Genomic DNA, 15,441 nt, shown 5'->3' on the forward strand with positions numbered 1-15,441 from the left:
GCATACTGAACAAATACAAGGTGAACAGAAAATTATAACTTATTTATGAGGCTTTACATATTTCAAACTCGACTGAAAAGTATAAAAATAAATTGTGGATTTTGTTCATTAAGCGCCAGCCGTGCCGAGCGGCACAGGGGTCGCATCTGCTCTACTAACACAGGCAAGAACAGGGGCTTCTTTTTTTTTTTTGTCTTTTTATTGGGTTTTTTTGTGTTTTTTTTTTGTTTTTTTTTTTAATCTAGGACTGGTTGACTTGAGCTTCCCAACCACGTTGGAAATGGTATTTGCAATTCTGCTGAGTTGAATACACACAGGGTCAGCCAAGCCCTGATTTGGTTACGGGTTTAACCCTGTTTTTTAAAGGTATTACTTTTTAAAAGCAAGTGCACAACAAATAGAACCTTTCTAGAAATCTTTAAAAACAAAAAAAAAAAACAAAAGAAAAGAGAAAAAAAAAAGAAAAGAAAAAGATTCCCCCCTCCCCCCTTTATGCATTTTCTGTTTTGTTTGTTAAAAAAAGGCAACAGACACTGGAGGAATGAGATGCGTGTGGTGGTCTGCGTTGTAAATGCTCGGGTGAAGTTGTTCTGTCAATTATTTTCGCCTGGCGCTGATCATGCTTTGCTCTCGTTTTCATTTGTTTGTGTGGCTTCGTTGGGGACCGTCTTGACTTCTGCTGGAGGGCTCTTCGTTTCTGTCACTTGCGCTTCCGATTTGTCTTCTGCTGGGGTTTTCCTGAAGAAGAACCATCAAAACGGTATAGTTTAGAGACAGGGAATCACAGAGCGTCAGCTGCTGAATCAGGGATAAGGGAAGAATGTCTGTCTGGAAACAAGCACACAGATCGCCCAGCCATAGCAAAGCGAGTGTTTCCAGATGCAGAAATAAGTGAAATCGAGCTCAACCCTGCCCCAGCGCCACCTGGCTACAGCGGAATCTTTCTGGATTCTCCTGCCCTGAGTTACAACCCAGCGGATGAGGTCTGGGGCTGCAGCAGAGGCATAAGGTGTGTCTTGGTGGGAACAAAGAAGGGGAAGCTCTGACAGTTGCAAAGGCATTTGCTTTTAGCATCACTTGTTTATGTCACCCGATGTCTCATTAAAACAGACTGCCATTTAACAGAGAATCCTTTTCCCTACCGAACGTCCCAGTGTGCTGCAGGAAGGGAAAACAGAAGCAGCAAATGTCACCAAACGCACATTCACGGGTTTAAGAGAAGTCAATGCCTTCAGAGGCCATCAACCTATCTGGGGCACTTCACAGAATCAGGAAAGCCTGTTCCTGCGTGTCCAACGTTCTCTTCACAGTCATGGCAAGTGCCACCCAGCCTGCCTGGTGGCCTCCCTGAGGTGCCTGTTTCAGTCCATTAGTTCATCTGAGAGGCCTGCAATCTCAATCCACCCTGATGAGCAAGCGAGATGCATCTCAGCCTAAGGCTGAGATACTGATTTGCCTGAAGGGAAGGAAACGAGCAGCACAGGCAGAAGAACACGGCTGGATCGGCGGAAAGAACATGGCTCTGCATTTGCCACCCTGAGAATTCATTTAAACAGCACAGACCAAGTAGCATTAATTCAGCTGAAGTGTTTCTTTCCCGTGGGCAAACCGTTTCCTGCCTCCCTTCAGTACCAGATCACAATCCCTGTTCTGTTTGTCGCTCCGTAGCACCCAGGGCAGTGACCGTAGGTGCCGTCAGCTGCAGTGAATGTGGATTTCGCTGCTTGGGAGCAGCTCAGCTGCACCCATCCCAGCTGCCTGGTTCGCTCCAGCACTCGTGTGCCTGCTGGGTCACCCAGGCTTTCCAGGAAGGGCAGGACGCTCCATAGGTGTGTGGGGCACAAGGCAGTGCTGTAGAACAGGAATTTCTCCTGCCTTAAGAGAGGAAAGGAGCACTGCATGGAAGTAGGGAGACCAGAGCCAGATGTAAAGGCACTCGAACCATGCAGTGAAACAGCATGGGTTCTCACTCGCATCTGGAAGACAGCCTGTAAACCTAGCCCTGGAACAGCTAGTTGGGTTCCTGGCAGCCATCTAGCTCACAGCACAGACCTCCTTGTCCTCAACACAATTCCCTTTGCAAAAATTAAAGATGCAGTAGGAACTCAGTCTTTTGGGTCTGGGAGCTGCTCCCACCCCAAATCTGAGCTGCCTTTTCAGGACTCTTCCTAGTGCTAAAGCACAGACTCTGCTCAAGCAGGAAAGACAAAATACTCCTGATTCATCCTGTCGCTATCAACACATGGTGTCCAAGTAGGAAACCAAAAGGAATGGGGACCTTCATCACCTCCAGGGACCATGTCCCCTCAGGAGCGGCTGATCTATTTTCAATCAGCACTTTCCAGGCTTCTGTGCTCACGCCTCCGTCGACAACTGCCATCCCAACACACAGAGAAGAGTGTCCTTGTCCAGCATTTGCTCTCCCCCAGTTACCCACGCGAGGACTTTGTGCTGTTTTCACTGTCTCCTGCCCAACACAAGATGCAGACTCATCTCAGCTGAGGAAAGCGGATCCTGTCTGGATGGTGTAAGGTTCCAAAGGCTCCCTAGGGCTGTCCTGCCTAGGAGCACACTGATGCTCTCCGAATAGATCAGCTGCGCCAAGAGGTAGAGTGGATGGAGACTCCTCCCTACAGACCAGAAGAGCACGCTGCCAAGTTATCCTGATCTGGCTGTGCTGAGACCAGTCCCCTTCTCTCAGCATCCCATTGCCAGTTATATCATATAGATCTCTTATCCTTTTGCCAGCTCTGGGACAAATCCAGAGGCACCACGCTTTTACAGTTTCACCTGCACTAGTTTCTGCCCTGCCTTATGCTGAAATAAGTTCTGAAGGGCTCCTCTGACGTGCAAGGAATCTGATTTTGGGTGGCTGTGCTCATTGCACTGCAGGAACTCAGCACCTCCAAGGCCAGCACCTCCTCTGCATTGAACTGAACTGCGTCTGATCTCTTTCACAAAAGAATAACCTAGAATCATCGAATCATCAGGGTTCAAAAAGACCTCTAAGCTCATCCAGTCCAACCACCAGCCCAAACCCACCGTGCCTGCTAAACCACGTCCCCAAGTGCCACATCTACACTGCATAAAAGTCTGAAGAATAACACATTTATGATGAATTCCCAGGTTTGTCATTTCTCAGCTTCCCTGGCACAGCCTATTCCTGCTTTCCTCCTGAACCTTTAAAGCCAAGCCCTGTTTAGTTGGTTCACCGGTGAGTTAGTTGGCTAAGGAAAGAATGAGATTAGTTAAGAGAACACCCAACAAGAACACAGCACAAGCACCAGTGCACAAGAGACACAGCACACACCAACAGAAGATTAAAGGCAGCCATACTCGGTCTTTGCCGGTGCAGCAGGTACAGAGCTGTCTGCAGTGGAAGAAGCAAGCTCACGAGCTTGCCCGCTAGTCACACTGGCAGGAGTAGTAGTGCCAAGAGCTGCAAAAACATCCTTTGCAAGGTCAATGTCTGGTGTCTTGAAGGTCCCTTCGTCCATTTTAAAGTCCTCATTCTGGGAGGGTTTTGCGGTGCTGCCTGAAGCAGCCTCGCTCTTCACATTGCTTGGGTTCTGGGTTGTCTCTGTTGGGCTCTTCACCGTGCTGGGCTGCACAGCTTCCTTTTCAGGGCTCTTGGTGCTTGAGACCTCCTGCTTGGGCTCCGATGGAGCTGGAGGGCTAGTGAGGTTTGCAGGGCTTGGGGCGGCTGGCTTGTTACCGGCTGCCGCTTTGGAGGTCTCGGCCACGTTAGCGACAGCGCTGGGGCTGAGCACCGCACCTTGGTTGGACAGGACACTTGAAGACAGATTGTTAGCAGCTGGAGTAGAGCTTGGGGTATCGCTGAGATCAACAAGGGGAGCCACTTTGGGGGTGGAGGAGGAGGAGGGTGAAGAGACTGAGGTGGCCGCCCCTTTGGCTGGAGTAGCCTGGCCAGGTGACATGGAGTTTGAGTCAGGAACGGCCACGGCCGGCAGGGCAATACTGGAGGTCAGTGTAGTGGTCTCGCTGGTGGGGCTGTTCTGAGCAGTGGCAAAGGTTTCAGTGATAGTGTCAGAGTTAGTGGTGCCCGTGGTTACAGAAGGCAGCATGTCCTCAACGGTAGCTGCGGTATCGGCGTGGTGCCTGCGAGAGGACAGGAGTAGAAGAGAAATAGAGACAATGAAGCCCGTAAACGACAGGAGGGGGAAGGGGAGCAGAGCGTGAGAGTGAGAAGGCAGGCGAATGGCACAGAGGCAGCATGGCACATGGTTACACACACAGAACATGGAGAGGGATTCAGAGGAGCAGCAGAAACCTTTCAGAGGGCAAACGTGCAAAGGGCTGGGATGAATGAAGAGTAACTAGGAAGAGAAAAAGAGCAAAGAGGACACGTCCTTCAGGAACAGCCAGCTCACGCAGATTTTGGTTCAAGTTGTGGCCAAACCTAACCCTGTCACCTTGCAGAGACTCTTCTCTTTTGGCACAACTTCCTTTCCTCTCAGCCTCTTCTACCTAACCTCACCAGGAAGCTTTCTACCAATTCCCTGAGCTTGCAGCACTGAGCTGTCCGTCACCACGCTACAAGGTCCCCGCGCAGGACCCCCAAATCCAGCCCCTCACCTTGGCCTCATCCTTTTGCCTGCAAGTCTAAGGCCTTCACCAAACCACAGTGAATATCATCCTTTTTTTCACACACATGTAACGCATACATCTACGTACGCACACGACCAGACACGCAGCTTTGAGGGGATGCTTTCTGCCCCTCTGAGCAGATTCCAGCCTGCTGTGTTAGCTGGAATAAGGTTTGCTTTAGGACAATGTCTGACAGCATAACTACACTTTAGCAGCCATGAGGTAGCATTGGATATCTTCGCAAGTACATGGATGTGAGGCTGGAAAGACAAATGGTTTGTTCCATGAGAAACTGGTGTGCCTGAGAACACATCTCAGGCTTATTGACCGAGAGAAAACCTTCATAAAGGAAGATAACCAAGTTAAAACTCCTGTAAGACTAGCTGAGAAAATCAGGACAACATAAACACATTTCAGCACCTTCCTAAAATGAATTTCTCCTATTATTACTCCAGAAGCTACAGAGAAGTACTTAGAGGACAGTACAACTGCAACAGTTTAGGAAAGAACTTAATGTACTCAGTGGGCAATACTTAAGCCTTGCCGATCCCAGCCAACGTGGACTCACAGCCTCAGGCCCCAAACGAGTTCTCTAATATAAACAAAGCTCACCACAAAGCTCACCAGGATTCTGTGAGAGGGCTGCTCAGATGAGCCCTGCCTGCCCCAACATCCGGAGCATGGCTACTCTGCTGCTATCAGTGGAGAGGACTGCCCTCACCATGGGGTGTTCAAGCACTCCTCCAGGACAGAGCTCCAGCAGGAGTTGGTGCTTGCTGGGAGCTGCTTTTGCTCTGGATCCTTCGCAGTGAGTCTGGACATGTGCCTCATCTGCACACCGGACAGGACTGGCAGAGACAGGCCTTTCAGAAACACTGCTTTACTCCCTTTCCAGTGCTGGAAATGGGAGTCACTGACTCTCGGGGAAGAGAGGAGGCATTTCCTCACTGGTATGTCACAAATGGAGTATGGAGATGTTACCTTTCTTTCTCTCTTCCTGCCCTATGACATGGGCATGAGAGGTCAGGGATTAAGGCAACTGAGGGCAATGCAGTGACCCTGTGCTAAGACTAACACCAACATACTCTGGCTCCGTCAGCGGTGTGGTCTCATTGGGCTCTGTGTGTTTTCCCCCATCGTGGTTGGGGGTCCGCTCCTCTTCCGTCCGCACCTCCACGATAGGCTCCTTGGACTCGTCTTTCCTGTAACAAGAAAATTGCATGGAGTTTGGTTCACATTCACACTAGGTGCCCTCCTGCAAAGGCATGCTGGGAATGTCAACAGGGAGTGACAGAAACAGCAGATTACTCACAGAACGGTTTAGGGCAGAAGGGACCTTAAAGCCCATCCAGTCCCACCCCTGCCATGGGCAGGGACACCTCCCACTGGATCAGGGGCTCCAAGCCCCATCCAACCTGGCCTGGAACCCCTCCAGGGATGGGGCAGCCACCACTGCTCTGGCCAACCTGTTCCAAGGCCTCCCCACCCTCACAGCAAAACATTTCTCCCTACGATCTCATCTCAGTCTCCCCTCACTCAGCTCAAAATCCCCTCCCTCGATCTGCTGGTCACACTGCTTTAAATGAAGTCCATGATACTTCTTGTCACCCTCCCTTCCAGTTATTCCCTACAGAACACATGACCACGATGATGCCTGTGATGATGGCTACTAACAGGAATAGGACAAAACCAGAGAAAGAGCTGAAGAAATCCCTTCTTGAAAATATAAAACAGAACCAGCATGGTCCCAAATCTTTTCTGGACCCTCTCATCAAGAACCCAGAACTCCCTACAACAGTTTCTTATCTGGAGTTGCTGAGAGGACACACTGATCAACAGGAGGTGATGACAGTACTTACGAGAAGGCGGCTTTGCCCTCCTCCATGTCTTTGCCCTTGGCTCCCGGGCCGGATTTGCCGCACAGGTTGACAGCGATGCACATCAGCAGACCACACTTGTTCAGGAAGTAGCAGGTGACATCCACAGCCACCAGGAGCAGCACAAAGACAACGATGAGGATGCCGACGATGGCAGCAGTCCCAAGGCCTGACGTAGGGCTAGTGCTGGCTTTAGAGACCAGAAAGAGAAGAAAAGAAGGTGTTGAATTTAAAGGGGAGTTTGGGCTAGTTGCAGTTCAAATTTGGTTACGCTTGGATTGTAAGCATGTGAAGTTTACTGACAGCGCACCCTCTCCCTAGCAGCCTCGTGCGATACCCAGTTCTCTGTCCTAGAGGTGTGCAGAACAATCTGCCTGGAAACACAGATTTACTTGGACCTAATGGGGGTTTTCCCACCCCTGCCCAGGGGTCCATTCAGTAGCCAAATAAGGAAATTAAATCAGATCTTGATAAATCCATAGATATAGTCAAAATCCATGTGTGCTCTTTTTTGCCCCCTCTGATGATTACAGACTGTCATCTCTGATTACATGATGCTAAACTCCATATAACTGAGTTAAACTGGGCAGTCAATGATTCTTTCCTTCCTCCTTTTCAGTGTACGTCATGTGTTTGTTTTCATCTGCTTTTGAATAGCAACCCATAAAACACGTGTTCCCTCAGACCACCGTTAATGGATACGAGAGTAAATCGGTCACTTCTTGCTGTGCTCTAGGACGAAATTTAGTTCATCAGAATCAACCAGTTTGAAAACACAAAGCAAATCAAACCCTCTAGCCTGTTCTTTCTCTGTCAGAGGGTCAGATTTTTTCCCTTTGTGATTTATCTTAATTGTGTCAGCCACTTTTTAGTGAATATCGCTACGTTGTCTTTCAACGTCACCTGTTAACAGACTTACCCTTCCACTGACTCATTCACCAACCCTGTTTTTCCTATTATTAATCACAGAATACTATAGAATTCATAGGATTCACTTCAGACATGGTTTAGCAGGCACGGTAGCGTTGGGTTGATGGTTGGACTGGATGAGTTTAGAAGTCTCTTCCGACCTTAATGACTCTATAATTCCATTGGAAAGCAGCCTACAGAAACCTCTCCTGCTGTAGCATCGACACAGCTGGAACTCTGCAGGTTCCCACTCCCCTGCACCACTCCCTCTGGATGCAGATACCTTTCCTTTTCCAGCAAATGGACAGTGGGTGTGAGGTGGGGATGGAGGTCTGGAAAATGCAGGGCCTTGTCCTTATCTTTCTACCTGCTTGTGAAACAGCGAGTGCTGTCTTAGAAACGGGAGTGCATAAACACATCAGTTAATCCCGTCAAAACCCTTTGACGACCACAAACCCAACAGGCACAGCCTTGAAAGCTGCTTCCTCTCTTGCTATCACACCTTGAACACAAACTACTCTGTCTGGTGGAGAGATCATTTCCAGGACTCACAGAGAGCCAAAAACTCTCTGCCACACATTTCATTACTTAAGAATAGGAGACAGAACATCCTTAGCACAAGGCAGAAAAGTACGGTTTCATTTTGTGACCCTGATAGGAATCCAGACTCTAAACAGGAAGGTTTCTTTCTGCATTGACTACATCTAAAGTCCCTCTGAGGCACCAAACTCCCACACTTGCTTCACAAGTCCATTAAATGCTCAGCAGAACATTTCTGCCACAGACCAGACCCCAGCACCCTCCAGCTAGTTCCATAATTAAAAGTATTAATCACACTCTGATGCATGCATGGAGTGAGGAGGTCACGTACTTTCCCTTTTCTAATGTATTCAGGATTCTTGTGTGGATTATTTAATAGAAATTAACATGTTCTGGTTCACAGCAGCTCCTGGAGAAAAAGCTAAAGATGTGTTAAACTTCTCACCCACCAAATCCTTCTGGGAATGAGCTCCTTGGCAGGCTGGTAAAGGTGCACTAATGAAAGCATCAAAGACAGGATCACGGGATATCAGTTCCTTGTCAGGCCTCCAAAATATACCTTGTCTCGGTCACCAGAGATGGAGAGAGACACCGTATTTTGTCCTGGGACAGATGGAATTTTTCCACAGGCTAGAAGAGCAGGAGTCAGGTTGCTGTGCCACTGGAGATGGAAAGGCTCAGGCATTCCCATGGGATGCTGAGCCAGCCTCGTACCACTTCCCTTCTGGGATGTGGGAAAACAGGGATGCAAGGAGCTGGAAATGTTAGAACACCTCTGTCTTTGGCCTATGTACGACTGAGGGGGAAAAGGTGTTCACAAACGCTGCTGAGGAAGACGATGATTTGGGGAGATCTCGCAGTGGTGGCAGAAAAATTAAAAACTACTTGGGAATCTCAACGTAACCTCAAAGAAGAAATGTGCAGAGATGAAATAGGTCATTGTAGCCCTCCACACAGCAGAATAGTTCATACAATACAGGCACTTTATTTGAGCAAAGGTACAACAAGGTTCAAAAGTTGGAAACAGAAGGTGGCTGAGCTTCAGCTAGGAATAACACATGAAATTTTAACAGAAATCCCCAAACAAGAGCAGAATGTCTTATATTTCTCCACCAAATTTGGTTGAGAAGAAGTCTGCTTTACTTTCTAAACAGGTTTGTTATGCAGATTAGTTAGGAGTAGTGCAGAAAAAGCCTGTCTGAATACTCACCTCCCTCTGTTCAGGACTGGTAACAGAAAGCAGTAATGGAAGAAAGATGGTTCCTGTTGCAAGCAACATTTCCCATCCCACTTTAAATGCCAATAGCAGGTTCTCCCGTGCTGGCGTATGGATGCCTGTGCAGTTTGGGACTTGTGCCTGGGAAGCAGAGCATGGATTCTCCGATAGCCCTCGGCGAGCGCTAGGGTCCAGACGGACTGCAGACGCTCTGCTCTGCACCCTCCAGCAAGCACCAGCCCCACGACACGACCGATCCTGCTGCCTGTGATGGGGACACTGGAGAAAGTCTCTCTCCTCAAAGGCCCAGTGATGACTCTGTGATCTGAGTGACAGCCTGCCTACAGTCTGCTTTTACGTAGCTTCCAGCGGCTCCTCGTGAGGCACTGACAGCACTTTTACAAACGTAACGCCAACAAAAATCTACATGTTCACAGACAGAAATCTGGAAGGTGTTGCAAGTATCCCAGGTTTTACAAAACCTGCCCAAACCCCAGGAGTACCATCAGATAACCCACAAGGCTTTTCACACATGAAAGGTTGGAAAAGAGCGAACACAACAAAGAAAAGGTGGTTTTACGACTAACACAACGGATCAAGATGTTCAAACCTAGCATCAATTCTCTGTTTCGCCACTGGTTTTCTCTGTGACCCCAGTAAAGCCTCAGCCACCACAACTGCGCATGATCTGCTGAAGCCAACGCAACCACCACTTTGTGGCCAAGGTGTGTCCCGCTGCCCTCCCACTCCCTCGCAGGGCCCCGTCTTTGATATTTAGGAAGCAAGGGCACAAACTATTTATAACGCTGCACGAGGCGGGCTCCTATATACAAAGCAACCGCAAAACCACTCTGAGTTTCCTTGGAATTTCATTTGGTTTGATCAGCATGGAGACGGCTCTAACCCCGACTGCTGCGGTCCTGCAGCCACAGGGAGTGATCCACAAGGAGCATCGAGTCACATGGAGCGACTGTGCCGCCAGGGAACTCCAGCATGATGCGCTGCAGGACATGAGAACTGCTGAAGCCTGGCAGGAAAACAGCCCTGACATTCGGAACCCACTCCACAAGGTTCTAAAACCCAAGTGCTACCGCTCCAGTTTCTGCTTACGACTCTACCAACCAACTCTTCTCTCCGAGCACCCCAAGGAGAGCTACTGAACGGGTACGTGTCTCCCCTCTGCGTTTCTCCCCTCTTCCAAACCATTACCCTCCCTGCTCTGCTCCAGGGAGCTACGATAGGAAAGGCTGCCAGGAAGAAGAGCACGGAGACAGGGAGAATAAGGGCAAATCTGCAGAGAATGCCCTCGTTCTTGTGCTATTCTCAGATCTTACGTTTCAGACCATGAATCTGGGCCAAGGTAATTGCCTGCAATGTTTTTTTCTAGGCTTAGCAGGAAACCCCTGTAATTTTCAGTAACTTTCAAATCTCTTCTGCGAGTTCTGGTTTTATAAATTTTAATTCCCGACATGAATTGACATTCCAGATCTTCCAGAGATGAGAAATAAGGGATAATGATACAGGAATCCTTAAAGACACCGTGAACTTGGAGGCTGCTTGTGCTGCATTGCTTTTTTTTCTGTATCCATTTTGCAAAGCTTTTCTGTTGCTCTACAGTGTAAATACCAGGAGTGAGGGGTTTTTAAAGGAAATCCACAATGCTTTTGTCAGCAGCAGCTGCAAAATGCCTTCATTTATAGTTTGGACAGAAAAGCAGCTCACAAATCATCATGAACAAGGGCTGAAGAAGCGCAGCAGAGACTCGTGTGCAGAGCATAAACCGCACAGTTAGACAAGACTGATGGCAAGTTTTTTTGCTTGTCCCTATTAGAACTTTCTTAGAAAGATAAATCCCATTCCAGAAACCCAATTGGAGACATTCGGTACCGACAGCTCAGCCACTGTCAACAGCTTCATCCCTGGTGACCCCATGCCCCTCGGAGAGACCGCAAGGGAGAGACAGACCCATCTTTAGAAGAGCATCACAGCCAAATGGATTTCCCATCACAAAGACAATTCCCAAGGAGCACAAAGGGGTTTGGTTTGTGTTGGGTTGGATTTTTGGTGATTTTTTTTTTAAGTAAGGACAAGAGAAAAGAAAAAAGTCAACTGAAATTTGTTGAATGAAATGCAATACACAGAAGTTGGTAACAAAGATGCATTATATTGCACCGATTTACACCATGGGTTAATCCTGTCTGGTAGCGTCACATGCACAGTTAACGATGAGTATCATTAAGGATCAGTAATCATAATTATTCAGCTGGTCAGGGAACTTGATCCAAGCTAATCTTTTCTGTTAAAATGGCAAGAAAGGGGATCTCTCTATGAAGTTGGTAACACAGCAGCGGAAAATCAGAACTTGTTAGACAACCACCCATGGCAAATCCATAGGCTCATGGGCTCTTTGTGTCCCGGCTCCAGCACTGGTCGTGAGATACGTGACTGCGCGCCAGGGGAAGCCACAAGGATTCAACCGCCTAAAGAAGACAGAAATCAATCTCTCCAGTGTGATTCCCACAAGATGTTTATATTCGGACCACATCAGGAAAACCACCTAATGGCCATAAATTTGAACCCACATACAAAAGCCCACAGAGACATCTGCGCAACCGGTAGGATTCTCTCTCTGACAAATCTTCTTACTCTTTTTAGAGTCTGTGGGTTTGTGGATGGGGCTTTCGAATCCTTTTGCACAATGCAGTGGTGATCGGCACCAGATGTGCAGAAAAATCAGTAAAAAGCACTATTGTAAGAGACTTTCAGTATCGTACCTTCCTGTGATGAAAAACAGCAAGCAAACACAACAAAAAAAAAAATCTTTCTTTACATCCATTAAAAAGGGCAAATTCATTACAAGTAACAAAAAAAATGTTAAAGAGAAAAAACTTGGCTTAAACCTTTTTTTTTTTTCTTGTTACAAAATACTGACTCTTTCAAATTAAACATTTTTTAAACGTTCTGCGGCTTTTGTTTTGTTTTCTTTTTTTTTTTTTCTGAACTGCCATCATCCTCTGAAGCAAAATTATCTGCTCGCGCACCCGGTGGGACCCAGGCCTTTTCAAGCAAATATTGCTTTATTTTAAGTTTCTAACAGAGCAAAAGCAGAGTCACTGCAGAGAGAAGCAATGAAACAAAGGAGGACGACGTTGATGGACTTCCCAAGGTCGCTGCAGGTGCCAGACAATGGTTCCCAGGAGGGGAAAATATGGTTGTTTAAAAACAAATTTGGTGCATGTGGCAAGCGTGGATGTTTCCCCGTGAGATCCAAGGTGACATGTATGACGACAGACATAGGAAGGGGAAGGAGGGAGAGGGAAGAAAGGACGAGGAAGAAAAAGAAAGAAAGAGAGAAAAAGAGAGAAAAATAGATAAAAAAAATTAGGTCATAAATATAGAAAACATAAGAATCAAAGGTTTATTTAATTTCATAAATTAAAATGGCTAAAGGTTAAAGAGGAGCATTAGCACATTCACAGTGACAACAGGGCCGGGTCGGAAGCTCAGCAATGTCCAAAGCCGCAGAGCAGGGTCCAAGTCAGGGGTTACGGGGTTCGCAAGCAAATGAGATTAAAAATGATGGAACGGAAGGCTTAGCCAGGAACACAAGAAAACGGTTATCTGGTATTTGAAAGGACAACGCTGCCTTTTACACATGAAAAAACAAGAAACGCTTTTGGGCAGCAGACAATCCACCTGCCTGTCCAAGCCCTTCGCCAAAGCCTGAGGTACCAAGCGCTCGGATCGCCGTGACTGAAACCTCAGAGAAGCAAGATGGTCTCAAGAGCACAGGACTGACTTTTCTGTTCCGCCTTCCAGCTGCCGGCAAACTACTCTAATGCAATTATTACTATTATTATTACTGAAAATAACACCCTTATCCTTCCAACCTCTTCAAGGACTCTGTGCAGTGATGGTAACAAAGGACTCGACATAATAAATACATATTTTATCCGCAGGAAACTCCTAGCTCTGAGTGCCAAGCAAAGCGGTTCTGTGTTAAAGGCACTGGCTCTGATGTCTCCGATGCAGATCATTTTGAATGAAAACGTAAAAGCTTAAATGTCATGAAATGACAAAGGATGCTAAAGGAAAGCGATAGACATTTCCCCTTCCCTGCTGCAGTCTGGCATTCTCGCCTTCAGCCCAACGAGGCCAGCAATCCAGCCTGCCCTCTGGAAACACCCTCCCCAATGCTCCTAGTTTGGGGACCAGCTCAGGGAACCACAGGGTCTGGAAACACCTCGGGAGGCTGAAGAGAAACTGAAGTCCTCTATGAAATGGAAAAACAACCCCTAGAGAAACATAGTCACAAACCCCGCACAGCCAGCAGCGATCACCCCACCGCGCGGGGCTCTAGGTGCCCCCAAACCAGAGCGTGTCCTCTCTGGCAGCCACCACATCCCTCTGTGGGTCAATCCTGCTCTCCGAAACAGCTGCTTTTCAAAGTCCTTCTGACATTTCTAAGTGCAATATTCAGGTGGCAGCCTAAAATCCCCATTCCTCCTACTCTTCACACCAGACTATGCGAGGAATAATTTCAGTGGCCAAAGAAGTTACACCCGGGATAACAAACTGGACTTTGTCCCTTATTTTTAGGAGGTCCCTGCTCATTTTACTGTTGGATTCAAAGGGCTCAGCAGCATCTGGGCTCACTGCTCCTCTCACTGCCATGGACATCGCATATCCCAAAGGCAAAAGCATCTTCAAAACTTGGCAATAAGCCTGTGGGAGACATTCCAGCTGTCCCAGGTAGCTTTGTTGTCCTATTGGGCATATAAGCAAGGCTAAAAGAGAATATCAGCACAGGAAAGCAGCAATGGTTGCACACAACGGAGTGCGGAGGAACAAAATGACTCATGAGGACTTGGAACTCTCCCTGGGGAGATACATCACAGTGCAGGGGAGACGCTGGCGGCTGCTCCCAGCCCACAGCACTCGGTCGCTCAGCTCTGAACTGACCTCAGGGCACTCTTTGCCAAATTACCCTCCCTTTCCCCTGCCACATCAGTCACAGTTGTCCTTCAAATATGTGAGGGCAGTAAGTATTAGAGCTGTTGAAAATGAGAATCAGAGAGTAAGCAGCTTAATGAGTTACTGAGGGTCCTTCCAACCAAAACTACAGCCTTGGTCAAACAGACATCCCAATTTCTAGTTTGCCGTTTCCCTCCTCCTCGCTATCTGCATCCTCCGTTCCAGGCACACTTTTCAAGCCCCAGCCGACTAAGTCACTCATTTGTATGCTTAACCACGGGCTCTGCCTTTATCAAGGGGAGTTTCAGCATGCAGAGTGCACAAGGTCTCGGCTGTTTCCTTCAGACAGGGAGGGAGTGGGCACAGCGAGGTCAGAACAAGGACTGAGTTCTCAGTGCAAGGGAAAGACTGACGAAAACACACTGGTTGTTCTGAAGAAAAACACGAGACTGAGTTAAGGATATAGCAGGCAAGAATGAAACCAAATCGCGTCTTCACCATGGACTGTCAGCACCGATCACGGCTTAACCCCGTGCAGCAAGGACTGACCTCTGCTGACCCATCAGCCCTAAAGTTGGTCCACCTGCCTTTAACCATCAGAACTTGAACTTACAGGTAGCCAGCGATTTCATCCTTGAGGAGGTGCTTGGTTTGGTTTCTTTTCCCAAGGTGTGCTACTCCTGCCCGTGCAGAACAGCGATCCCAACTGTCCTTCCCACAGCTTCCAGCCAACTGCTAAACTCCCAGCACCTCAGCTAAGCAGGTCTGCTTGTTTTTCATAGCATTTGTGCTGCTACCTCACTTTTTAAGCACACTAATAAGCCCATTCTGTCTGGAACAAGAGTCTCCAGCAGCGCTCCAACACTACGCAGTTACTTTTCTCTAATGCGCTACCCAACATTAAACCAGCGCTGTTTTAAAACTACTGTAATTTGATCTCCGCTTCATTTAATGAAAACCCTTCAGAGAAAGATTGTAACCCCTTTCCTTTCCAACCGCTACCAAACTCCTTATGCTTTTATTTCTCCAAAAGCGGAGCTGGATGGACAAGCGAGCAGTAAGCAAGCCCAAAGCAGATTCGGAAGGGCAATCTGTGCGGTGAAAGGCATCACCCGCAGATCTGAGCCCTCTTTTTTTGCTTCAGTTTAAAATGGGAATCCTGCTTTTTGGTTTCAGAAAGTGTTCTCTATTCACTGCTTTTCTCCTCTGGCAATCCCAATACCCCGATTCAAAAAGCCAACATTCCCTGTAAGCAGTCAGACACGGATTTGTAACGCAGCATTCCTAACAGTGTCCCGCTAACGCTGTACATACTGT

At 47.8% G+C, this 15,441-nt stretch overlaps 1 protein-coding gene across 9 annotated transcripts in view; it reads right to left on the reverse strand.

Moving 5' to 3' along the window:
- Nucleotides 1-516: 516 nt before the first annotated feature.
- The window catches only part of NCAM1 (neural cell adhesion molecule 1), a 117,864-nt gene continuing 102,939 nt past the window's right edge, over nucleotides 517-15,441 (reverse strand). For 3 of the 9 annotated variants that reach the window (XM_054086816.1, XM_054086815.1, XM_054086814.1), the window contains 4 exons: nucleotides 6,468-6,675; nucleotides 5,694-5,810; nucleotides 3,337-4,119; nucleotides 517-738 (listed from right to left, as the gene is read on the reverse strand). In XM_054086816.1, the coding sequence (XP_053942791.1) occupies nucleotides 618-738; nucleotides 3,337-4,119; nucleotides 5,694-5,810; nucleotides 6,468-6,675 (1,229 nt within the window). In that variant the 3' untranslated portion in view covers nucleotides 517-617. Of the gene's footprint in view, nucleotides 739-3,336; nucleotides 4,120-5,693; nucleotides 5,811-6,467; nucleotides 6,676-8,559; nucleotides 12,321-15,441 lie in introns of those variants that run through there. The other 6 variants (XM_054086817.1, XM_054086821.1, XM_054086820.1 and 3 more) reach the window with 4 other exon arrangements.

The sequence above is a fragment of the Cuculus canorus genome, chromosome 23, assembly GCF_017976375.1.
Source record: "Cuculus canorus isolate bCucCan1 chromosome 23, bCucCan1.pri, whole genome shotgun sequence".
In the NCBI taxonomy this organism is placed as follows: Eukaryota; Metazoa; Chordata; class Aves; order Cuculiformes; family Cuculidae; genus Cuculus; species Cuculus canorus.